The sequence below is a fragment of the Carettochelys insculpta genome, chromosome 27 (assembly GCF_033958435.1).
Source record: "Carettochelys insculpta isolate YL-2023 chromosome 27, ASM3395843v1, whole genome shotgun sequence".
Lineage (NCBI taxonomy): Eukaryota > Metazoa > Chordata > Testudines > Carettochelyidae > Carettochelys > Carettochelys insculpta.
In genome coordinates, this window is record NC_134163.1 from 9397717 (window position 1) to 9422113 (window position 24397).

At 52.0% G+C, this 24397-nt stretch overlaps 2 protein-coding genes and 1 long non-coding RNA gene across 3 annotated transcripts; 1 reads left to right on the forward strand and 2 right to left on the reverse strand.

The window, feature by feature from the left end:
* On the reverse strand, window positions 1-8353 carry MYDGF (myeloid derived growth factor). The gene is made up of 6 exons (XM_074978091.1): window positions 8187-8353; window positions 6303-6353; window positions 4635-4696; window positions 2754-2835; window positions 1831-1903; window positions 1-904 (listed from the first exon to the last, which is right to left on the reverse strand). Exons 1-6 carry the CDS (start codon window positions 8334-8336, stop codon window positions 825-827), a joined length of 498 nt encoding a protein of 165 aa, XP_074834192.1. The 5' UTR covers window positions 8337-8353; the 3' UTR covers window positions 1-824.
* LOC142002199 (uncharacterized) lies at window positions 8269-11413 on the forward strand. The gene is made up of 3 exons (XR_012642626.1): window positions 8269-8402; window positions 9140-9251; window positions 11325-11413. It is a non-coding gene; the product is annotated as an uncharacterized LOC142002199 (long non-coding RNA).
* LOC142002196 (procathepsin L-like) lies at window positions 11347-23587 on the reverse strand. Its single transcript, XM_074978088.1, has 8 exons — window positions 23433-23587; window positions 17435-17567; window positions 16607-16729; window positions 15946-16104; window positions 14783-15007; window positions 14524-14692; window positions 13266-13380; window positions 11347-11765 (listed from the first exon to the last, which is right to left on the reverse strand). The coding sequence occupies exons 2-8, from the start codon at window positions 17555-17557 to the stop codon at window positions 11666-11668; spliced, it is 1014 nt and encodes a 337-aa protein (XP_074834189.1). The 5' UTR covers window positions 17558-17567; window positions 23433-23587; the 3' UTR covers window positions 11347-11665.
* Window positions 23588-24397: the final 810 nt, after the last annotated feature.

The following is a 24397-nucleotide window of genomic DNA, read 5'->3' on the forward strand; positions in this document are numbered from 1 at the left end:
TTTGAGACATTATGCTTTACTTTATTTGTTGGACACACTTGAAGGGAACTCTGGATTCCTTCACAGTTATTAAGACTAAATAAGAAGATCACTTCAGTATATAAGAAAATAGTCCCAGAACTGTACTGAATACTGGACACCGTATTGAATGGATTTCCGTATCGTATCAGACTGAACAAGGCCTGTGTTGACACCCCCCCCCACCCGCACAGCTCTGCTTTTCTTCTTATGCCAAGGTACCAAATTCTGATGTGAGCAACAGGGCAGATTCCCTCTCAACTCACCACATGCTGTTTTTTGGTGACCACCCACCAGCTAGGAAAGTGAATTGCTTTGGCAGGTTCTGTACCCCCTCCTGCTACCCCTATAATCTGTTCTTGGCATGCTTCTAGGCAGAAGTCCCATTCTCCCTCCAGAGACTAGAGAGTTAACAACTTTCCTTTAGCAAACCTTGTTTAAATCCTGCTCCTTATCTTTCTGCATTGCTCTGCTTAGCAAGGGAGATAAGGAGACACCGCTAGAGGAGAGCTTTACCACATTCAGCTAATCACTGGAGCAGGAAGCAGGCAATGGAATGGCTAGCTACAGATCAAGAATATTGGAGGTCTCCAGCTGCAAAGCCCTTGAGCACCTCAGGCACATGGTTACCCTGACACAAGACAGAGTGTCTATATTAACACCTCTGAGTCCAGTTCATATTGGACCCTGATATACGCCAATGTGAAAGAGAAAAGAACCCCCTAGACAACCAACAACCAAGACAAAGTCCCCTCTATCCACCATGCTTCTCCAGCCGAGAGAAGGCCCCGCCTGACGTCTCCGGGTCACAACTCGTCATGGGGTGTTTTCGCTACAATCACTAGTTTGGACAGTTCAGAATGGAATTTGCCTTCTTTGTGAGACACTAGAAAGAGAAAAGACACGAGCAGGGAGTAAGTAGACAATGAAACATCTACAACTGAACCCCCCACTTCCTTCCAAGAGATCGAGAGGGTAAATTGAAAACAGACCTGTGCCGAGCACCATCAATACATGGACCGTATGAGACGGTATTAAAGTCATTGTCCCACTGCACATATCACGCTATACAGTGTGGTAACACCATGCGATCCAGGTAAGAGCCAGGACCCCATCTTGTTAGGTGCCATACAGCCAGACACCAAAAAAGACTGCTCCTACCTAAAAGAGGTCACGATCCACTGTCACCATGAATTTGCTGCGTGTGATTCTGAGCCATCCAGGGCACAAGTACCTTTCTATCTGTCTCCTAATGGACTTCCAAACTCCAGCACTGGGTCAAGATCTACCACAAGCATCCACCTCTTAGGCAGTCCTTCTAGACTTCTGTTGCTCATTTACATTTAGTCTGAGGCTGCACCTACACAGCAGCTCTATTTCCAAGTGAGATATTCCCGAATAGCTATTTTAAAATAGGGCTGCTACACATAAAAATGTATTTCAAAATACACAGTTTGCACACATAGCGCCTATTTCAAAATAACTATTTAGAATGCTTATTTCAAAATTGCAATTTTCAAATAAGTGCTATTATAAGTCTTAACAGCACCTATTTCGAAAAAGTTATTTTGAAATAGGCGCAATAAGGTTTACAGATTTTGAAATAAATTCAAAATAGTGGTGCGTCATTTCAAAATAGTGTGTGCGTAATGTAGACGACAGCCAAGTTATTTCGAAATCACTTGGCTATGTGGTCGTTACCTAAATGCCCATTTCCCGTGGATACACAGAGCTCTCTTTCTTATGTTGGATAAGCGACCACATCTCTCGTATCAGTCCCTCTCACACTCTCCTCTTTAGATGGCTACAGACCTGTGGTTTTGGTGATTTCAAATTCCTCTGCCTTTAAGGGAATGTCGCTCAGTCCACCGGTCGCAGCTTGGGACTGAAATGGGAATAGAGAATTTTTACCATATGAGCTAATCCAGAGAGCTTCCATGTTAAAAGAAAACAATCAACTGGCTTCACTGCCAAAGATCACTTTGACTCCTGTAGCTTGTAATGACTAGGGTCAAGGGATTCAATTAGGCAATAAAATTTCAAGGCCAAGCTCTGGGAATTTGTCCTAGTTCCTATTACATTTTTTCCCTGGGGAGGTGATGGGAAGGCACAGCATCCGAGTCATTTTAGAGCTAGATTAGGGCAAAACATTGCAGAGTGCAGTGGGGAATTCTGCACTGGCGAGGAGTGTGGTGTGAGGAATGGACAGGACATGGGTGGGAACAGAAACAGGTCCCATGAGGATATAAGCAGCCTCTCTTTATGGCTACATAAAGGGGAAAACATTCTGTTGGAAAAGGGGGTTCCAGTATAGAAGAAACTGCAAAGCACCAAACTTAAAAGTCTTTTCACTCTCTCATTTCTTTGGTTCTCTGGAAAACTTTTGTATCGTTTAATGGGTCCGACACAGGCTTTACCCACTAAACAATGAGTGATTTGATAGAGTTGGTCACAACTCACCTTCCCCTCCCATGCATCCCATCACAGCACTGCTTCTGAGCTACTGACAAGTACCAACTGGTGTCCAGCAACTGATCAAAAACTTCTCTGGAGCAGGTACTGTATGCTCTGACACATTTACGTTGTACCACACTTCTGAGCAGAATCACACTTTAATTAAGTGCGCAACAGAGCAATGATTTCATTGTATACATTTTCTAGTACAGCTGTGTGATCATGCCGACTTTCCAGCCCCTCTCCCATAAGCCCATTCAAAGTAATAAGCTGGGACTTACATAAGCCATGCCATACTCTATCTTTGCTCCTTTCACTTCGGCTTTAAACTGGGTAAAGAAGAGATAAGACTTTCCCTGGGGCCTGAAAAAGGAAGAGCACAATCTCTGACTTTGGAAGACGGAAAAGGCTGCCCAGAAGGCACAGAGCACTGGGAAGAAAAGCATGCTGCTAGCCCAGCGATTAGACCATCACTGCCACTCAGGGACACAGGGATTTGAATCTTGTTTGTGGCTGTCCCAGCTAGCACAGGGCAGAAGCATTACAGACACGCTCCCGGAGATGTGTCTCTCCCTTACTGAGCAACAGCGGTGGGAAGAAATGCTCTGAAAAGAAGCAGTTCTCTGCTGGGGGCTAGCCATCTGTGTTGTGAATTGGGGCATCAAAGGAAAGGGCAGAAGCAATGTTTCCTCTAATCTTTTCCACCCATGGGCAGAATAAATTTTGTTATATGCACCAAGGCACGTGCAGATGTGCAGCACCCTAGAAACACATGCTGCTAGCTGAGGGCGCTCTGCTAATCAGCTGGGCAGATCCTGAATCTCTCCTGGGCAGCCACCTAAGTGCTCAGCTTACAGGGAACACCAGACAGAGGTACAATGACAGTGATCACAGGATGTACTGTTCCTTCAGGATGGTATCTCCCCATTCTCCTGCACCTCTGCCCAGCGAGGCAAGACTGGGAGATGGTGCAGTTCACAAACTGCTCCCAGAAGACTGAAGATTCTTTTGGGAGCAAAACCCCAAATAAGGTGCATAGGGTCTAACTTGAATCCAGCTAGGCTAATCTGTAACCAGGCACTCCAGGGATGGTGACTCTGCAAACCAGTCACCATTATATTTATCTAATTAGGACAGTAAGATCCAGGGGTTCCTGGTCTCATCAGGCTAATGAGGGACTGCAAAGCACAAATACCACCTAGCAAGAAAGCATGTGATCTCCAGATTTGTTTGTCTACACCTTGAATCCTGGCTCCCAAATAAGTCTAAAGGCTCATGTAGACTTCAGTGTAGATGCTCCACGTGCCAAGGGGAGAGGTTGTACTGGCATAGGTAATCCCCCTCCCTAAGGCACAGCCGCTAAGTCGACAAAATAATACTTCCATTGCCCTAGCAGCTGGAGCAGAGGAGCTGCACAATTTGTATAGTGAGGCTGCTGACCGCCACTGAACCAAACTATAAACCACATATATAAAGGACACCACTTAAAGACAGGGGGACCTGCCGGACTCCTAGGTTCAGCATCACAGGGGAGGAACGGGAGGTAGGTCGGTGAAGCTGAGGGCTCGGTTATACCAAGGGGAAGATTGAGCCGGTCACAGTTGATCATCTGGGGTTTGATTGTGCGCACCTGGGAGAGATGTGTGAAATCGAACTACCTGGGTTGGCAGTCAACTCCTGTAAGGGAGGTCAGTGGGAGAGTTTCTCCCATCAGCCTCCCTTTGTATGGATGGCCAGGTAAGTTGATTGTTGATGAGTTGATTCCAGCTACGCAATTGCCATAGCTAGAGCTGCGGATCTGCAGACACCAAGCCTAACCTGCTTTGGAATGTGAATTTTTCACTCCCCTGAGCAATGTAACCGGGTCGACTGAACTTTTTAGCATAAACCAGCCCTCAGCACAGAAACCCCCTGCTGCAGCATGAGAAGGGCCATGCCACCGAATAAAGAAAGGGGGGACAGTTTGGTGTTAAAATGGACCCCTAACAGATCCAATGTTGTTACCAAACTACCCCAAAGCTTCAGACCTACGCATGAGAGTGCAAAGTGGGAAAGCGTCTGCAAAACAGAGCAGATCTCTGCAGAGCGGAATACCGAGAGCAGAGAGGATTCCACGGAGGAGGTATAGAGACCAAAGCATAAACTTAGATGACTCAACACACCTCCACACTGAGCAAGAGAACAGCTTGTCATCCTCACTGACTCCAATGCTCATCTGCCAGCGCTGTGGAGAAAAAAGGTCTGGACAGTAAACCTGGGTAGCAATTACAGTCATGCCCAACACAATGATGCCGCAGCACACATCACTAACCTCCCCCAGCACAACCGACACACCTGGGGAGGGCTCTAATTAGAAAGACCCAGGCTGCAAAGTGAAAGTGACTTTCTTCATAATGTGGCAGATTCTGATTCTCAAACATAGGACAGTGCTTAATTAGTGCCTGGGAATGCTTCAGCCACGGCACCTCCAGGCCTGCCAGGTCACAGCCTCGGCACCTCCAGGCCTGGAGTGTAAGTTATGAAAGTAAAGTTGCTTGATTCCCGACATCTCATTCATTACAAATTAAGGATTGACAAAAAGTGATTCATTAGACCAGTGCGCACACAAACAAACACCATTTGCCATTTAACGACCTATGGCTCTTTCTAATAGTTTCTAGTGGGCGGAACGCAGGGGAACCCTTCCTTCTAGTGCAACTTCTTGTTAGTACCAATAAAAGGGCAGAGCAGCAGGCACCCCTCCCTGCCCATTTGTGCTTCATAGAGAGAGCCAGAGGCTGACCTCATTTGGTCATGTGTTTGTACAGCACCTAGCACAGTGGGGGCCTTAATATGTGACTGGGCCTCCTATGTCCTATTGCAATACAAATAATCACAGTCTTCAAGTCTCTTTAAGAACAGAGAGCTTGTTAGTTATTTGCACATAGCTCTCCCAGTTGGGGGTTGAAAATGCCATGCTATTCTAGGGAGACACCAACTGTTCTGCAAAAACAGCAAAACCAACTGCAAACTATATAAGCTTTGACAGTTATCCAGGACTTGCTAAACAGAGGCTTATTGTAGCACACACAGACCTCGCTCACAGGCAGTTTCTTTTGCTGACACGCAGTGTTTCCAACTCTCATGATATTTGTCTGATCTTTTAAAGCCCCAGCTTCTTGAGTCAGGGGATTACAAGACACTCCTGGCTTTTTGTTCTTAAAGGCAAGTTTCTTGCCCTTCTGTTTGTGAAGCTTGAAAAGGCAAATTCCAAAGGCATAACCACCAGAAGACGATGGAAAATGCCCAACATTTATTAATTTAAGCCTATAATTTTTAGGCAGTTTTTTGAGATTTTTAAGCACTGCTGTGATAGAAAAAGAGGTCTTTATAAAGTAATTTCTACGTTCAGGAAGAGAGATGCAAATGTTCCTCATTCCTACACTGTAAAATCTAGGAATCTAAATATAATTAGGGTTTATCTTCACTGCCACCTTATTGCCCTGTAACTTTTTTGCTCAGGTGTGTGAAGAAAAACATGCGTCCCCACCTCTAAGTGTAGCTCTATGAAATACAAGTGTAAACAGGCTCCCAGCGCCATTAGCTGCTCCCCTCTTGGAGTGTGGTTTCCTTGGTGTCATGACCACAGTACCACGGTACAGTGCTGCCCCAGCTATGCCTTAACGTACAAGGGTAGACAAAGCCTTATATTCATCAGAGGCTTTGAGAAATGGGGAACAGAGTAATTAGCTACAATCATTCACCGTACAGACCCGTTGAGAGGTTTCTGAGTCTACTGTCCCAGAGCCTCTGCCTCTGTGTTTCTTAAGCAAAGAGCTCTAATAACTCACCTCATTGGTCCCTCCCTGAGCAGCATATGTGAATGTGCAGCTGTAATCCCCCTTGAAAACAGCAGAGAAAAGTCAGTGGTCTTTCTGAAACAGGATACATTGTTACTAGCTATTTGTTAAGTGTAAGCCATTGGCTTGGGCTTGTACAGAAGATCTGTAACCTGGTGAGTTTAGGTTCTGATTTGCCAAAAGCCCTTAAAGTGGGGAAGTACTCACAGTCCGCCCAGACCATAGCTATAATTGTTTCCTGCATGCACAGGATCAAGTTTGTTTGGGTTAGTGCCCAAGCAGGGACCTTAGTACAAGCCATCTGGAGGCTGCACCTGATTTGCATAGTCCAGCTCAGCTTGGCAACTTTGCTGCAGTGGGAGTACAGCACTGCAGGCTGAGACCTACAGTCTGTGCAGGGCTCAGCCACAGGATGTTTGTAGTACAAGTTGATGATGGATTACAGTGATCTGGTCACTGATGCTGCAGCTCCTTCCTGGACATGGTGGAGGGGTGCCAGGGGATTCATAGGATACCTCTGTCCCAAAAGACAAGGACATACCTTTGGTGAGCAATGGTATGTACCAAAAGAGATGGGGGGGCTGCTCCTTTCTATTAAAAAGGAATCGTGAATAAGGCCTACACCTCAAAGCAATGGGGAGCAGTGGCGCTGGAACAATTTGTAGCGTGGGGGAAGGGCCGGGTGTCGAGTTTTCATCTGCAACGTCTGGTCCAAAAGGGAAACTGGCAGCATCCGGTCACTCCAGCTGACCAGACGCTAGAAATCCACCTAACTGCAGTAACCAGCCTCTCCCACCAGGGGGACAGAAAAACCAGCAGCTGCTGCTCAAGCCTGGAGGTGCAGCTCTGCTTAGCAGCTGCTGCTGCTCCCGACCCCCAGCCTGACTGTGAGAACTGGCTGGTTCCTGGTCAGGCTCCAAAGTAGGTACTGGTGCTGTCCGGAGCTGGGGGTAACCGGTCTCTCCCCCAGCCCCCCAACTGCACTGAGATTTCCATGGCCCCTCTCCCCAGGGACTGACCACCCACCCTGTTGTGCCCCACTTTCACTTCTCCAACCCCTCACTGCAGCGATGGGTACCCCACCTTACCCCAATTTCCCCACCCTGGCCACTTGCTCTAATGACCCATAACCCCTGACCCACTGTGCCCTGATTTTCCCTACCTCAGTCCCCAACTCCCTCCCCACAAGCCAGTCCTTTGTTGTTCCAGGGAGGACTCCCTTTCTCCCCAGCTGTGCCCTGATTTTCCCAGGCAGCCCGTTGGTCCGGGGACTAACCCCTGCCATATCCTGATTGGGCAGGCTCCGCCTCAGCTTCTCCTAACCCAGGTCTGCAGAAGGCAGGTGAGTTGGGGGGGAGGGGATAGCAGTAGCAAAGGGGGGTGGGGGGTGGGGTGCGCCTTGGCAGAAGATCCAGGGCGGGGCTTTGGGGGAGGCGGGGGATGAGTGTTCTGGTGTCAGGGATCAGACAGTTGGCCATGCTAAGTGGGGGGTGCTGAGAGCCACAGAACCAGCCTGTAACCCCTCTATATGATGGGAACCACACCAAGCCAGGGGGTGCAGCCGCTCCCTGCCACTGCCAGCGCCCCTGGAGCGAACCCCTCCACCGGAGCTGGGGGAGGGACTCCACACCGAGGCATGGTGCGGGGCTCCAGGCGCCAAGCCACGCGCAGCCCGCCTCAGCCTGCGCCCCACCCCCGAGCCCCTGGGCCGGAAGCGGCTTGACCCGGCCACGTCGAGAATCCCCGTCCCCCGCTTCCTCAAAATTGCACCGTCACCCCGCCCGCCCTGGCTCTCAGCCAATCAAAGTGGCGGGACGTCTGAGCGACGTAGGGCTCAGCCAATCTGGGTGTGGAGCCCACCCACCTCCCCCTCACCAGGCTCCGGGAGAAGGAGTGGACCACCCCGCCGGGCCGCACGTCGAACTCGGCCGTGCTGGACCCTTCCTCAGCCGCGGCGAACAGAACGAGAACGGGGATCAGCCCGGCCCAGAGCCACCAGGCGCCTGCCCCTCTGGGCGCCGCCATCTTGGAAGTGGAGCTCACTACGGCAAGCCAAAGAAGCCAATTCAGAAGGAGGCCGAGCCGGACCACGTGAGCAGTTTCCACTGGCGGCCATCTTAGATGTGGGCAGAGGAGCCAGGCTGCTGGGTTAACCCTTTGGGGACCTTCCCACTCGACTCCCTACTGGGCTCAGGGCAGCCAGGCAGAGACCAGACCCATCTTGCCAAGAGTCAGTGTTGTGTGTGGGGGAGGGGGGTGCATGCATGAGGGTGGTGGCCCAGTGTGCAAGCACACGGGTGCTTGCACGAGGGCAGTGGCGTTTGCACAACAGGGGCAGAGCTGTCACTTTGCCAAGTGTGAACAGGATGGGGGGGGTAGGGTGACTTTACAAGGACATATTGGTCTGGTCCTGGAGCACCTGGGATGAGCCATGTGTGATGCTGTCTGCAGGGGGAAGGGCTCACTCGGTGGTTTGAGCACTGGCTCCTAAACCCATGGTTGTGAGCTCAGTCCTTGAGGGGGCCATTTAGGGATCTGGGGCAAATAGATTTAATTAAAAAAATCTGTAAGGGAGGGTGATATGTCCCACTGAGAGGGCAGGCAACTGGACTCTGAAGGTCCCTTCCAAGGCTATGAGATAGATATATCTGCACCAGGACGGGCTTGTGCCAGGCAGGTGCACAGACAGAGGGGCCACAAAGTTCTGCCATTGATTTTTTAAAAGGATTTCGTTCCCCAGGGCTTTCAAACAGACCAGCACTAAATTCCCACACTTGCCCCAAAACCGTAACATAAAAAACCGTTCTGTCCTCCATTATCTCTTTCAGGTCATTGGTTCCAGCTCAGACATATAAGCAGCAAGCATACGTATGCCAGACCACCTACTGAAAATGAGGACCTGGCTGCTCTTTGACTGAGGTGCGGTCAGCTCTCTTGCCTGTAAGTGCAGAAATCAATCTCCTAACTGTTCCTGAAGCTGGCTGTGAAATGCTTGATTTATGCCCTAAGTACAGCTTGCCATTTCACAGAGTGAGGGACAAATAAAGCTGAAGGAGCTGCTAATTCTCTCATAAATCTCGGTAGGCTTAGCATGAAGGACACCCACTGGGCTGTGTGTTGTGCTGCAAAGCAAATTGTCAAACTAGGCTTCCAAGGAGCAGGGCAGCTTCAGTGCAGCATCCTGCGAATTGGCTGGAACAGCTACGAAGCCGTAAAAAGGCTCATTGAGCAGCATTGCGAATCCTCTTGCCCTTCACATGCACTGATGCTGCTCTGATTGCCTGGATCCTGGAAGCCCGGCAAAGAGGCAGGTGACTGGGCAGGTGACTTACAGCCAGTTGCTCTTTTGGGCTGGCAGAATGATAGACTAGAACAGGCTCAAGCACAAAGCAACAGTCTTGCTAACATTAGCAGCATTTCCTGGCACTGACCTCATGAGGGGGGACAGTTTGAGGGACTCCTTCCCAGACCCCAGCTTTCGACTAAGAGCTTTACCTCTTGTGTACAGCCACCTGCACCTCCAGGACCCAGCAAGGAACAGGCTAGAAGAAGGTGGGTCTGATGGGAAGGGGATCTGAGCACAAAAACTCACTGCAGCAGGAGGTGAAGCCGCTATTCCCTTTCTCCCCTGGCGCTTTATAAACAGGAATCCTTCCACCGCTGTGGGGAGTTTGGGCAGTATTATCATCCACCTGCTGCAGATGGGAAACTGAGGCACAGAACGGGACCTGACCGGCCCCGACGTTGTCAGCGAGTTGAGAACGGTGCTCAGTTCTCCTGCCTTCCTGTTCCTGTTGCTGGACTGCGCTCCCTTTGGCGTTACTCACGTATAACTAATGTGCGGTAACGGTCATTTGGACCGCCTCCAGGATCTCTGAAAATACCATATAAAATGAAAACCACGATGTAAAACTAAACCTCCCCACACCTCCTCAGGCTGTGGGGCTGAGCCAGGGGACCTGCTGGCAGCCACACTCACGTTTGGCCCTGTCCTGCCTCTGTCACGCAGGAAGGGGAAGAGTCAGTAGTACTGAAGGCTGACACACAAGGCAACCCCGCCACTCCCTCAAATGGCCTGATGGCTCTGTCTTCCTGCCAGAGCGGCAGCTGGGTCCTGCAACCCAGTGTGCCACAGGTGAGGAGTCGTACGAATGGCGTAAGCTTCCACTGCAAACGGCGCTGCCCCCAACCACCACCCCCATCCCACCTCAGGCTTCCTACTCCACTGGACCCTGGACCTACCCTTCCCTCACCTGCAGAAAATGAAGCTTCCAAAAAAAAAAAAAAAAAAAAAAAATGAAAAATTATCCAGCGAACTTGAGGGGAATCGAATCACTTTCTCCACAGCATCATCACATCCACAGGGAGCCAATGCCATGGAAGCTATTTGTATTGCTTCTTGACTTGTTCCTCTGTGGTGGTGATGTGAATACATCTCCTCAGGAAAGTCTGACCTGTATGGTGGTGATGTAGTAATGCCTGTAGATAGCCCACGCTTAGAGAGACTCAGCTCACAGGTACTTCTATACCACTGGCTAATCTTCTCGGTGGTTTTGTCACCAGCCAGTTTGGCATGGTCTCCATAGGCCTTAGCTAAAGAGGCAACTGGGACCTAAGGCCGCCGTGTCCCGGACGCTCCCCATTCTCCTCAGGGGGCGAACAGGACAGCGCAATGTGACAGAGTGCGGCTCAAAGCCGCACCCGCTGGGCACCACGCCGCACACGTCCTTCACCGCATGGTGAGAGAAGGGCATGGCAGCAGAGGTAGAAGCAGCTCCTCCAGCCTCAGCAAGCTCCAGCCACAGGGCAGCTAGCGCCAAGGGACTAATCTGGCTTGTGGCGGGAGGGGCACCTTATTGGGGGGGGGTGGCACCTGGCGGGTGGCCTAGGGCAATCAGGTAAATTTCAATTGGACACCACTGATGTAAGGGGTAGAGGGACAGAGCAGAAGAGCTTGTAAGAGAGATACAAATCTGTGGAGAAGCCTCTTTAATCATCTTTCAATCCCACAAGGAATCTGCTTTCCACACGGAGAGGAAAACATTCTTTATTAGATGACTGCATTGGACAGGACATTAAGCCTCTTCCAGCAATGCTTCTGCTGCGTGGCCAGAACGTGAGGTACCCAGGCGTAGAAGAACAATTTGCTGCCCAACTTTTAGTGGCTTCTAAACACATGTAAATCACAGTCCTTGGCAGCTGAGAAACAGCCCAGAAGCCACTGCCAGGAGCCAGAAAAATCTCCCTGAGAGAGATGAAGATCAACTCAGTCAGGCTGAAGGGGAAACACTCCTAAGCGACGTGTGAGCGCTTCTGGCATGCAGGCCTGTGGCGGGAGTTAAACCCAGCACTGGTTACCAGGTGGGATAACTTGCTTGATTGGCCACACCACAGTGGTTGTCGACCCCTTTCACCAGCCGGATGTAGCCTTTCTCGCCCCATTGCTCAGACCAGCTGTGAGAAGATAAAGTCAGAGTGAGAATCGGGGTGGGAACTGAAGGAAATGGGAACATGGTGAACAAGAAAGAAGAGTGGTCCCAGTAGGGTAGAGGCCAGCTTCAGGGACACATTGGGCAGCTGCCAGCTGATCTCAGACCCTCCAGGCTATCCAATAAAGGGAGCAAATGCACACTCTCGGCAGTGGGGTGATGTATATTAGATCTTTTCCTCTATAGCTCCGGCTTGCCCTTGGATCACAAATGGAGTAAGTCTGGCAGCCTCGGCTAAGCCAGTGGTTCCCAACCTTTTCTGTAACACGGCACGTTTCAACGAGACAAAATTCCACGGCGCGTCCACTTTTTTTCAGCTGAAATGAATTGCTCATAAATGTCGCATTTATTTACATTGACTCTGGTTACAATCTTAGAGGTTTGCAACACAGCAGCGCAGACGACAAGCTAAACAAGGATTTAATGCATGAATGTTTCAAATCCAGAACAGAGTACACCGTCAGACAGTGAGCACCGACACATTTTCAATATCTGTCCAGTGCCACACTAAAATGCCAAGTAAACAAGTAACCGCTGAGTGTAGGCTTTCCCCCGGCCAGCCCACAAGCCAGGATGTAGCATTTAAACTGCATCCCAGCTCCAATAGGCACCCTCCCTCCCTGCCTCCCTCCCCCTTGCCATAGGAGGGATTGGGGGTGGGCTCCCCATCAGCTCGTTTGGGCCGGGAAGCAGCATTTCAGCTGCCTCATGGTGCAAATGTGGTCCTGTGGGGCCAGCATTTCCCCTCCTGGTAGCTCTGCAGGAGCCACCGTGAAGGGGAAGTTGACAAACCCCCTGCCAGCTGGGACTCAGGCAGCCCTGAGCACAGGGTTGTCAATTTCCCCCTCAAGGTGCCTCTGCAAGGAGCCCCAGGGAGGGGACATTGATGACATTTCATGGCACACTTAGGTAGTTCTCACAGCACACTGGTTGGAAACCACTGAGCTGAGCCTTCACTCCAGGACACCCCTCCATCAACTAGGAAGTCTGGCCTCCTCCTTTCAGGAGCTGCCAGGGAGTGGGTAGGGAAAGTAGCAGCTCAGCCCTTGCTCCAGGTATGCCTAGTTCCTGGCATCTGCTAAGAGCTTTCGTTTTGAGAAGGAAAGAATCCAAAGACGGGGTGAGCTCCAGGGCAGGGGTGTGAATTTGCATGAGTGCATATGGCTGGGGCAGGGGACAAAGGGTTCTGAGTTCACACACATGGGATTGAGTTTGCACAGACTGTCCTGCAGGAGGGGGAAGCTGACGTGTGCACACGTGTTTTGAGACAGGATGGGTGTGTAATTTTGCACGACTGCACATCGGGGGGTGTTCTGATGTGTACACACCTACAGCGGGGGTGGGAAGGAAGCAGGGGTTTGCATTGTCTTAGTGGGTGTGAGTCAGGTGCAGCCAGACAGGGACAGATGCGAGTGCACCAACATTATCGGGGGGATAGTTCTCTTGCCCGGCCACTGCCCCTCACCTGTTCTTGAGTAGCCAGTAGGCAGTGTTCTTCCCATTCTCCTGGGATGTGCCATAGCCAACCGCCAGCATCGCATGGTTCACTCTGTGGCTGCACTGGCTGTTGGTGAAGACCCCTGGGAAGAGCAAAGCCAGCGTGACATGGGCTGCCGGGGGTCACTCCCTCTCCGCACAGAAGCGGACTCTAGAGGGAGGACAGAAAATAAAAGGGAAAAAACCCCCACAGGGTGCTGGGTTGAAGCCCGTGGAGCAGCATGGAGCGACCAGGCTTTGTCCCTGCAGGCTATAGGCTAGGAGGCTGTAGGAGCGCTCACCGTGCCTAGCAGCTGGGAAACGAGACAGTGCAAAGGATGCCATTCTGGGGAGGGCAGCAGCCATGCGTCCGGGAGTGCTGCTCTCTCTTCCTCTCCTCCCCCTAACTGTCAGGGAGTGAGGGGCAAGTACATGGCTTGTGTAACTCACTCCTCTGCCCCCCTCCCCAGCCAGGAGCAAGAGGTAAACACACAAGCTGTGCACTTTCCCCTCATTCCCTGACGGTCGGGGGAATGGGAAGAAGAGCGAGCGGTGTCCAAATACACATGGTTGCTACTCCGGTCCCCTCACCCTCCCAAAATGGTGCTCTTGGGTAGTGCTGAGTGTGCTGGGGGTTTGGTTGGTGTAACCTCATCGCTCAGAAACCATGTCCCATGGAGTCAGGGCCTCCATATGCGTGGGAGGGGAAGGGTTACACTTTACCGGGACAATCAACTCAAGGAGCTCAGTCTATTTAGCCTCAGCCTGCACTTGAAGCTACTCAGTATGTAAGTACCTGGATGGGGAATAAATACTCGATAATCGCCTCTTCATGCTAGCCAACACAGGCACAACACCATCAACTGGCTAGACGTGGAAGCTAAACACATTCAGGCTGGAAGACGGGCAGACTTTTCACCGGGGGGTAATTAACTAGTGGAACAACCGTATCAGGAGTCACCGTGGGTTCTCCTCGCTGGCCATTTGTAAATCAAGGTTTCGTCAAAGATCCGCTCGGGCAATTAATTCAGGCAAGTCCTGCAGCCTGCGCCTGGCAGGACAGTAGACTGGATCAGGGGCTTCCAGCCTGCAGTCTGCAGACACCTGGGGCTTTGCGGACGAGGTCTACAGTTTCCAAAGGGATCCAAAGCTCAAGTCAAAAGGTCAGGGGTCCGCAAATGGAAACGACAGGACCAGATGATCACCATGACCCTTTCTAGCCACAGAATCTCTGGGCTGTTTGGTACCTGACTTGTAGAAGTGGAAGTGGAAGCTGCTAGCATCTACGGCAACAGAGACTGGGCCGACCATGGCCACTGCCTGCTCCAGAGCTGTCTCATTTCCCTGCTGGATCACCATGAGAGAGGTGCAGTTGGCAGCTTTGTCCTGGGGGTTGTAATGGCAGTTGAATTCATCCTGCAGAGGAGATGGAATGGGGAGCTCACACTCCAGTCCCTGGAGAAGCAGCTGCCCAGCCCCAAAGCCCCCTGTGCTCTCCTACATTACCCTCTCCAGGTAGGGATAGCTGAGCTCTGAGTTGATGCCTCCGTTGTCCCGCACATACTGGAAGGCCCTGGTGATGTATCCCCCATGGCAGCCGCTGTTCCCCAGCTTCCTGGAGCAGTCCATGAGGTTCTGCTCACTCAGCGACACCAGTTTGCCTGTCTTCTTGAAGACCAAGCCTTCTAGGGCTCCAGTGGCACTGAAAGCCCAGCATGATCCACAGTGGCCCTGCGGAGAACAAGGCAGGCAGGTGGGATGGGAGGTTCTACCTCAGTGGTTCTCAACCAGCGTGTTCTACTGTGGGCCACTTCCATTCATATAGACCTGCATGGCCCTGAGGGGGGCAGCAGCTGTGTGCCGGCAGGGCTGCAGGTTGAGAACCTCTGCTGTAGCTCAGATGGCAGCTGCCAGACTCAGTGCAGGAATCCCCAGGGAGGTTCTCTGGGCTACGTGATGCAGGTCGGCCTAGGTGACGGTCAGGATCTCACAAGCTCTTGCTTGTGGAAAGCTGCAGGAGGGCATCTGAGCCCTGCTAGGAGACATGGGAAACTGGGGCAGCCTGCAGCACCTGCAGGGAGCAGCTGTGATGCTCTGGCCTTGCAGAGCTGTGGGTGGGGTGCAAGGAGGACCCTCCCCTCTGGGACTTGCTCCCTTGCGTGGCTGCTGTTTGGGGGAGAAGAGTCGCACCATCACCTGTGTTCAGCCATCCCAACCCAGCAGTGCATGTGGCCAGTGAACCAGCTGACCAGCTCCTGCACAGCCGGGTCTGCATCAGGCTCAAGGCGTTTAGGGAGGTTTCCTGCACCCAGGCAGAGGCAGGGCCTGGGGGGACTAAGGCCCATTCCATGGAGCTTCCTGGAAAGTGGAGCAGGCCAAGGGCCTAGCAATTCCAGGCGGGTTAGTTACCACCACCCCGTCCACCAGGCTGTGCTCTAGGGCCCCAGACCAAACTCATTTTCCAGAGGGACAGCCAAGGGTCCCCAGTGCAGGACACCCCCAGGAGCTGCACTGTTCTGACAGCAGCCCGGCCCGCCTGAGGGGTCTCTTGCCCAGGCTCTGGATAGCAGTGACAGGGGACTCAGAGCTGGGAGGTTTCTGTGGCTCCCCACCTCGACGCCTGGGTGAGAGGCTCAAGTCCTGATCAGGGAGCTCTCTGCTCCACGCACCTGGTTTTTCACCGGGGTGACATAGCCTTTTGCACGCCAGTCCACCTCCCTGGCGGTCTCCCGTGCAGCCCATTGCTGGAAGAGAGCCGACTTCCCGTCATGCTGCTTGAGGTTGTCAGCAAGGAAACGGTTCAGCTGCTGGTTAAACTCTTCGTCTGTCTGCAGAGGAAGGGAGATTTAAACCCGGAGAGCGCGCGCGCGCAACAGAGAACGCGCAGCCAGCGCCACAGCGAGCTCCTAGCTGACAGAGGAGCTGCATTCCCAGGCTTGCCCTGGTCCCCAGCCCCCAGGGGTACAAAGAGCAGACAGCTGCTGATGCTTAGAGAGGGGGAAGCCAACCACGAGAGGGGAGCTGTACAGGAGGAGGCTCTTTTGCTGACTGCAACTGGGAGGAGGATGAAGAGGCAGGTGCAGAAGGAGGGTATTGTAAAACCAGGGCCCTGAAGTGAGTGGGGGCAGCAGTGGGGACGGAGGGGGCTTGGCCAAGGGGAGCGGAGTCACAGGTGGGCATGCTGAGAAGGAGGGAGGCTGTGACCTGGGATCTGCCAGGCCCAGCAAGACGTGGGGCTGGGGGAGAAACCGGGGAGGAGGATTCGGGTTTGGTCCTGGGGGTGCCTTGCTGAGCAACCAAGTGCCAGGGTCTGCCCTGGGGACAGGTTACCAGGTCCCCGAAGTGGTTCATTTCCAGGCGGTAGCTGTGTTTGCCCAGAGACTCCTCCAGGTTGTGGTGCTCGATCCGCCGTCGGTTCTTCTCCCAGACAGCCCTGCGGAAAGCTTCCACCTCCTGCCAGGGGACAGAGCAACAGCTTGGTTATGCCTGGCCACGGCCCCTGCTCCCTGTAAGCAAATGCCCAGTGGGGCAGGCAGCCCTAGGGGCTGTTGGCACCAGCCTGTGGGAGCCCAGGTGTGGGCAGGCCGGCCAGGGCTCAGCTCGCCAGGCAGGTTCCATGCAGCGGAAGACCTTGTGCCTCAGACGTGTGGTGCTGGAGAGCGGGAAGCGTCCTCCCCACATGCCACACTCCTTCCAGGGAAGAGCGGACATCTCTCCTGCTCCTCTCCCAGGCCTGGCTAAGCAGGGCAGCCCTGAGAACACCCCTCTTCTCCCATCTCCATTATCCCCGAGTCTCCCTATATCCAGATGTGGCAAAGTCCCTCAGCAGCTAACACCCACAGGAGCTGGGGAGGCGGGAGCAAAGCCCCCAGGACTCTCAAGGGAAGCGGAGTCTGGCCACGCCCTGGTCTCTTCCCAGGGCCCAGTGGGTGCTGCTCTTGGGCAGCTGGGGTTGGATGCACTGGATTGAAGCGGGGCTTTGCTTACTGCTTCCCCTGCCCCAGCCCCCAAAGCCTCGACACTCTGGCCCTAGCTGCTCCCTTTGGGTTGAATGCAGCAGAGTCAGGAGTCCTGCTCCTAGGGAGCGAAGGAGATGGAGCCCGGGGGGCCAGTACAAGGGCCTCTGCCACAAAGAGTCACTGGGGCTGCAGTACTTACTTCTGGATACTCCTTAGCGTGGAAGCTCTTCCAGTCTCTCCAGCCTTCCTCCAAGGCAGGGTCCAGTGCCCTGGCCACACCCAGCAGGAGCACAAGGGGCCCCACCAGCACTGGCGGCTGCATCTCTTTCAGCCTGGTGGGTTAAATGGCACGTCAGAGTTCCATCCTGGCTGCCCTGGGTGTCTCCCCTCCACGAGCCGGTGCATGGAGGGGCACAGGAGCCAAAAAGAGCCCTTCCCTTCCCCACCTGTAAGGCAGGCTAGGATGCCCCAATCCCTGCTGGGGCCCTGGCACCAGGTGGCAGGAAGCTGCTGCTCCAGGCAACTGGCTGCAGAGACCTCCAGACACAGAGGCCTTGGAAAGTCATTTAAAAGACCCCTCTCTGCCTGGCAGCACCAATCCAGCTCAGGGCTGAAACATGCTGTCACCCAACCCACTGCTTAGAGGCCACCAGGAAACAGCAGGCGGCTCTCGGTCCAGTTTTACAACTCAGAGATGCAGCCATAGTCCGTGAATCCCTCGTCCGCAGCCTCAGCAAACCGCAGAAAGAGCCCAGCTCCCAGGGCTGGGTCAGCGGGGTCCTGCTGAGGCTTGTGCATACACAGGTTCAAACGTGTGGCTCTCGCTGGGCTGCCTTTGCCCCCACCAGCTGCAAGGTTGCTGTTTACGCACTGGGCTCCTTCCTCCCACTAGATTCAACACAGTTTTAGACAATAAAAATGCAGCAACAAGCTGGAGAGCCAGGTTTCCTGCACTGCTGCCTGGGCCCCCCGCATCTCAGCATGGCATTGGGTGCAGCCTGAATTATCCGTGTGCCACGTGCACGCTCGTCCTCCTGGGCTGCATTTATGCGTCGGCTCTTTTCAGGGCCACACACGTGGCTGGTTCTCCCTGCTCATGGCGTAACTCTGGGAGGAGCAGAGTTGGCAGTCCCACTCCTTTCTGCATTTATAGGGGCATAGAACTTTTTACCCTTGGTTTTAGTTCCCTTTGCAAAATTCAGCTCCACTGGGCTTTGAGTAGTTCTCAACTTATCGCTCCACTTTCTGATCTTTCCCAGCTACCTGTCCTTACAGGCACTCTCTCAACCACCTCTTGGAGACGCTCACTCAGCCAGCTTAATCTGCAACTTTCCCCCATGAATATTTCCTCCAGGCTTCAACTAGCTTCTGCAAACTTGACAAGCATCTGAACGTGGAGGAGCGTTGAGTTCTTCACTCCAGGTCACTTCCCTCATGCCCTTCGTCTTTTAAAGTTAGCCCTTTTGAAATCAAGGACCCATGTTCGTTAATCCTTCCGTTTAGTGGCCATGCAATTTGCTCAGGATCAAACAAACCAAGGTTGTCCCCTCCAACCAGCTCTCTTCTGAGGTCCTCACTGCTCACCAAAACCAAGCCTAAAATGGCTCCCCACCGCCCATCTGGGTTCACGCCTCTTTGATGAAGCAGTTTGTCCGCTATCACATCCATCTTCCTACTACTAGTAGCACTTGTCTAGGAAGTTAAAGTCACTTATAATCTCTCACGTCCCAGCAGCGTTTAGTTCATGAAAAGGTGTCGCCTAGATCCAATTCAGATACGGGTGGGTGGTAACGCAACACAGGCACCAGCCCAGGGGACTCTTCAGTACTGTTCTTCCCCCCAGTGATTTTGGCCCAGGCTCAGTCTTCTCCATTCCCCCACTTCTAATTTCTTTACCGTCTGCCTCATCCTTAACACACTGAGGCACTGGAAAAGTGGCCTCCCTTTCTTATCGTTGCCCCTTCTTTCAAACAGCCCCTCATCTTTAGTGCCGCCTCCTTCATTTCAGCTGCTAAACTACCTCCCTCACCTTGCCATCCTGGCTGCTTCTGTGAAGCCTTCCAGCAACCACCTTGGTTCTGTTCCACTTCTGGCTTGGATTGGTCTGTCTGGCTGATATCTAAGTGCATGTCTACACTGCATCCAGGAGTGGTCTGATTCCCAGGGTGAGCAGCTGACCTCATGCTCATTAGCTTGAGTGAACAGATGCAGATGTGACATAGGCAGTAGTTCCAGCTACCCACCTGTACCCAAACCTGTTCGCTCCCTGGGATCCAAGCTCAGCTGGGGAGGCAGAGTCACCACAGCTGCTCTACTATTAACACACTTGCTGGCATCTGTCTCCACCCTGCGATGGCTTCTAGGGGCACAGAACAGTGTTCCCTGTAAGCCAAGGACATGGGCAGCTGCCCAAGTCTGCTAATTAGCACATAACCCATCATGGCCCTCAGCCAGCAGCATGTCTTTCTATGGGTGGTGCATATCCTTCCATGCCTTGGTGCACTTAAAATTTATTCTGCCCATACATGAAAAAAATTAGAGGGAACATTAGCAGAGACCCTGCTCCTAGGACTGCGCTGGCAGCTCTGTTGGTTACAAAGAGGTTGGAGACTCAGTCTGTGTCCTCCCAGGGCTTGATACTGCTAACAGCAAAAGTCACGAGGTAGGAGATACATTTTTAATCAATGTAAGTTCTCACGGTTGTGGGAAGTGATGAGTTTTAAGCATTTTTTGGATTTTTTTTTAATCTTCTAATTTTGCACAGCTGCAGGAAGTTGGGTGGGTGGGGTGCACAAGAGCAAGGCATTAATTATTTAACAGTAGGTATGGACATTTCACAAGTGAAAGCTTCATAAAAAGAATACAAGTTAATGAAGCATAACAGCCATTGAAAGCTATTAGGTAGGATGGTGTCTCTAGTCCCTGTTTGTCAGTAGATGAGAATGGGCTGCAGGGCACAGATCACTTGATGGTACCTGTTCTGTTCATTCCTTTGTGGTCACCTGGCATCGCCCACTGCCGAAAGACAGGATATTGAATTTGGTCTGACCCTTTACGACCGTTCATATGTTGTTTTAATGGTTTAAAAAAAGAGGCGATGAAGTGGGCTTTGCCCACAGAAACTCATGACCCAATTCATGCGTTAGTCTCTAAGGGTGTTGGTTTTCAAGTTACAAACCACACACAGCTACCCCTCTGAAGCAAGCAGCATAGTCTGTCAAACTATACAAAAAAAGTCAAGAGTCTTAAACCAAGCTTGAGAAGTTGTTGAGCTACTTTACAATCTTGAGCGGCACCAGTGGGGTAGGGGAGTGTTTTTGGTCGGTTTATGCGAGCGTGATGAAATCTACAAGTACTGACATTTACCGATCCAATTCGTTCCAGGACTCCTCATGAGCAAGAGCCTAGAAGCGGCATGGACAAATGGCTCCAGGAAACTGGTTTTCCTAGTGGCCAGAAAGCCCAGAGCTTAGTGAAGCCCAAAGACCAGTTTGAAAATTACTGCTGGGAGAAAATGGCTCTGCAATATTTTTGAACAGAAATGCTTGTCTCTGGGCTGTGGCTACTGCAAACAATCACACATCCTCCCACAGCGCTAAGCAGTAGAGCTGGTTGCAAGCAACGTGATGGGAGGCAGAACTAGTGTGTGTGACAGATAAGGTCAGCGAAATGGGTGGGAGGGAGAGAGGAGGATGTTACTTTGCAAGGTGTGGGCAAACAGAGTGGTGTTTGATGGACTGGGACTCAGTTCTAAGCTCAGGGCCCTTCCCGCTGTGACTCAGGGCAGTAAGCAGAGAATGTCTAACAACTAGGGTTAAGCAGAGGTAGATCTGAGAGTCCTCTCCCTCCAAGCCCTTAAGCAAAGCAGCTCCAAAACCATCCCGCATATGACTCTTTGCCTTCTTCCCCACTGGAGTCGCTAGGCTGTGTTGCAGTATCGGCAAGGCCCCTTTCACAGAGAGGAAACTGAGGCACAATGCCTCACCCTGGGAAGCCCATGACAGAGCTAGGAAAGGAGTCCAGCTCTCCCACCACCAGCCCACATCACACATTCTTGGTACCAGCTCCCCCGAAAGAGCCCCTCACTGCTGTGTCACTTTCACAGGAACAGGTGGATTTCATCCCCCATTTCCTCCCAGAGGAGGAAGGTTGGTCAGCGGTTCCCCAGATCAGTGGCTTCATCAAGCTACACCCTCACTAAATGGTTTCGACCCCTCGTTCTGTGTTACTGGACAAGGGTGGAAACTGCACACACTACTCCTTGGTAAGGTTAGCAGTAGTAGATTAAAGTCTCCATTTTCCTGCTCCTGAGCAATCATTTACCCCAAGGTCAGGCAGGTGTAAAACGCCCTTAGCTCAGACTGAATGGTAGTGATGATACACACTTGACCCTTGGGTAAATGTTGGTGTGGGGCATACGGCGCTGCCCGCTCCAGCCCGATCCGCCAATGGAATTGCTGCACCTCAGCTTAAGGCTCCTAAGCAGTTGCACCCATCTGTCCTGGAGCGAGACCAGTCGTTCATCTTCCAGGCTGCCACCAGCACGTGAAGCCAAGCGTTGGCCAGGACACAACTGCCTCAGCCAGAGCAGCCTTGGAGTTAGATTTGGAGCTGAGCTCCAATTTCTACAAAATTGTCAGACCTTCAGCCAAAGGCTAGAAATAGCTGCAGGGCCACCAGCCAGCTCTGGGGTGGGAAAGAGGAGCTGCTGAAGGCACCGTGATTCTCTATGAACACTGTGTAGCATATGAGTGGTAAGCACTGCTGCTGCCAGGGGGCGAAGGGGCCTTGCTGAAGGTTGGAAGCTGGCAAGTATGTTTTCAGCGAAGTCCCTCTGAGAGAATTTTCTGGTGTATTTGACACTTGGTATTTTTCCAGCTATGCAACAAGAATCCTGCCCCTAGGAATTTGTCTGAGGGCTCTTTTCTTTCCCCGTTACATGACTGCAGTGCTGTAAATAACGCAGATCTGCAGGTTCCGCTCACAGAGCAACACAGCACTCCTGAATGTGGCAATAACTGTTTCAACATGGCGCAGGGATGAAAAAGCTACCACAGGGCAAAGCTCCTACACCCCCCGCCCAACACACAGAACTCCCATTAGCTTGGCATTGTCAATGGGTCGCCAAGATCCAGAGCTCATTTACCACTAAGCATTAGAGGGACAAAGAGGGGCATGTAATCTTGAACGATCTTTTCGTACTTCATGCATCCTGCCTCCCTAGTATCCTGGGACCCATATAGCAGCTCCCTCACTTGAGGCTAACACCACTGTGCTGTGATCAAGGGAGATGCTATAAAGTTTTCCACCCATATTTTTTTTGGGGGCGGGGGGGAACAAAGTGGCCTTTTGATGAAACTGAAATTTGTGTTCCTTCCCCGCCAAATACTTGTCAGTCCCCAAAACTGGGAGAAAGAAAGAAAAAAGTGAATTAAAAAACATTCTAGAACCAGAACATTTTAAACATAAAAGGAAAAAAAGAACAGGAAAATACTGTCAATTTTTCCCTCAGGGAAATGATTCCTCCCCCCACCAGCTCTAGTGAGCAGTCCCATTTTCACTCATTCCCACAATGCCACTCGCTTCCAGGTGAAATTCATACAACGCATCAGCCACATCTCATGAGACACTGAACCTGGCTTCAGTAACACAGAAGTAGGTGCCAGAGGAGGGCAGCTGAGAGAAACAAGGTGGAGGCTATTTACATAGTATGTCCACAGCGCCCTATAGGCTCTGTAACATATTGAATGTATTCCAGACAGGAGCTGGTTGATTTCCCAGCTGCTGCCTTTCAAACACTCAGTCCCTGGCACAGAAAAAACAGCCGCTCTTCATAGCACAAATTCAAGGAGTGAGCTTGGATGATCACAGCAGCAGAGAGATTTGGAAACACTTCAGAAGGACTTAGGTTGCAGAAACATGAAGTCCATTTGCTGCACAAAACCATGACAATATGCTGCCCGAGGCTCTTTGGCCCAGACAGGCTAGGAGGCAGCTTAGACATTGCTGGTTACCTAACTGCAGTCCGAGGAGTCAGGAGGAAAAAGAAAGAACGCAACAGGGTAGGAAGAAGGGCTTGGATTCCTCCTGCAACCTGTCACTTTCAGGAGCAGGGAAGCTATTAGGATTAAGAAAGATGGAAAAGGAAAGATCCTGGCAACAGGCCCACAAAAACATTGCTGTTGATTGCTACTCACCTACTCGGGTCTCCAAAGGCAAGGAGAAAGCCAAGTGCCTCTCCAGTCTCTCACTGCAGCGTGAGACCACCAGCACCTTCGTTCCACGAGCTGCAGATATTTGCAACTTCCTTCGTCACACTGCCCTCCCCCACCACTGCTGCCTCATCTCTTACCCAACAGGACTTCCTGCAGCGGCTAAAACAAGATCACAGCACAGTTAGGCCAAGATAGAAGGAAGGGGGCAATTTGTGAGTGGCCGCCAGGCAGGACGACCGGCTAGGTTAGGGGTCAGTAACCTTTCTGAGGTGTAGGGCTGAAATTTGACTTTTTGACCTCTATGCACGGTCCAAGTGCCAGTGGTACTTTTTAAAGTCACTAATAGTCCTACTTACAACTGCTTCATTAATAAAGCTGAAGAGTTAAGATGGTGGTTGGCAGCATTAGCTGGTCTTTTGTTACTCCACAGGCTGCAGGGCTTTGAGCAAGCTCCCAGCTGCATGGGGGATGGGAGGGGCTCAAGCTCCTGCCTCACGTGCTGCTCTTGGGAGCCCTGCCGGGGACTGCTGATCTCTGGTCTAGGTTCTGGCTTCAAAGATCAGGTCGATAATACTTTACTCTTAAAACAGGACCTTTGGCTCAGTCTCTCTCAGGCTGACTTAACACCTTGATGTCCAGAGGGTCAAACTGAGCAATGAAGGCCCAGCTTTTCCACACTTGCTGCCCAACTGGACAGAGAGAGAACAGGCAGGCCTATGCTGCCCACGCACGGGGCTACCTGCTCACATTGCGCTGCACAACCAGGCCCTTAAGAACCTACATGGCCCGACTGCCAGAGCTGCGAGCATGTACAGCTCCCACCCATCCGCGGAGGCTGGTGTCCAGCTCCTCTTGCAGTCAAACCACTTAAGGGACCTAAACACGGGCTTGAGGCCAACATTTTCCAACGTGGTGACCCCCTGCAACAAGGCACTCGGCCAGTGGCA

Excerpts from the sequence above, each read along its gene's own strand:
- MYDGF (XM_074978091.1), bottom strand. The coding sequence starts at position 8,336 with ATGGCGGCGCCCAGAGGGGCAGGCGCCTGGTGGCTCTGGGCCGGGCTG. Across the intron at positions 2,836-4,634 it reads TTCTCTTGCTCAGTGTGGAG|GCCCCAGGGAAAGTCTTATC; the intron begins GTGTGTTGAGTC and ends TTCCTTTTTCAG. Across the intron at positions 905-1,830 it reads TGAAATCACCAAAACCACAG|TGTCTCACAAAGAAGGCAAA; the intron begins GTCTGTAGCCAT and ends TTCTCTTTCTAG.
- LOC142002196 (XM_074978088.1), bottom strand. The coding sequence starts at position 17,557 with ATGCAGCCGCCAGTGCTGGTGGGGCCCCTTGTGCTCCTGCTGGGTGTG. Across the intron at positions 15,008-15,945 it reads TCACCCCGGTGAAAAACCAG|GGCCACTGTGGATCATGCTG; the intron begins GTGCGTGGAGCA and ends TGTTCTCCGCAG. Across the intron at positions 11,766-13,265 it reads TACTGGCTACTCAAGAACAG|CTGGTCTGAGCAATGGGGCG; the intron begins GTGAGGGGCAGT and ends ATCTTCTCACAG.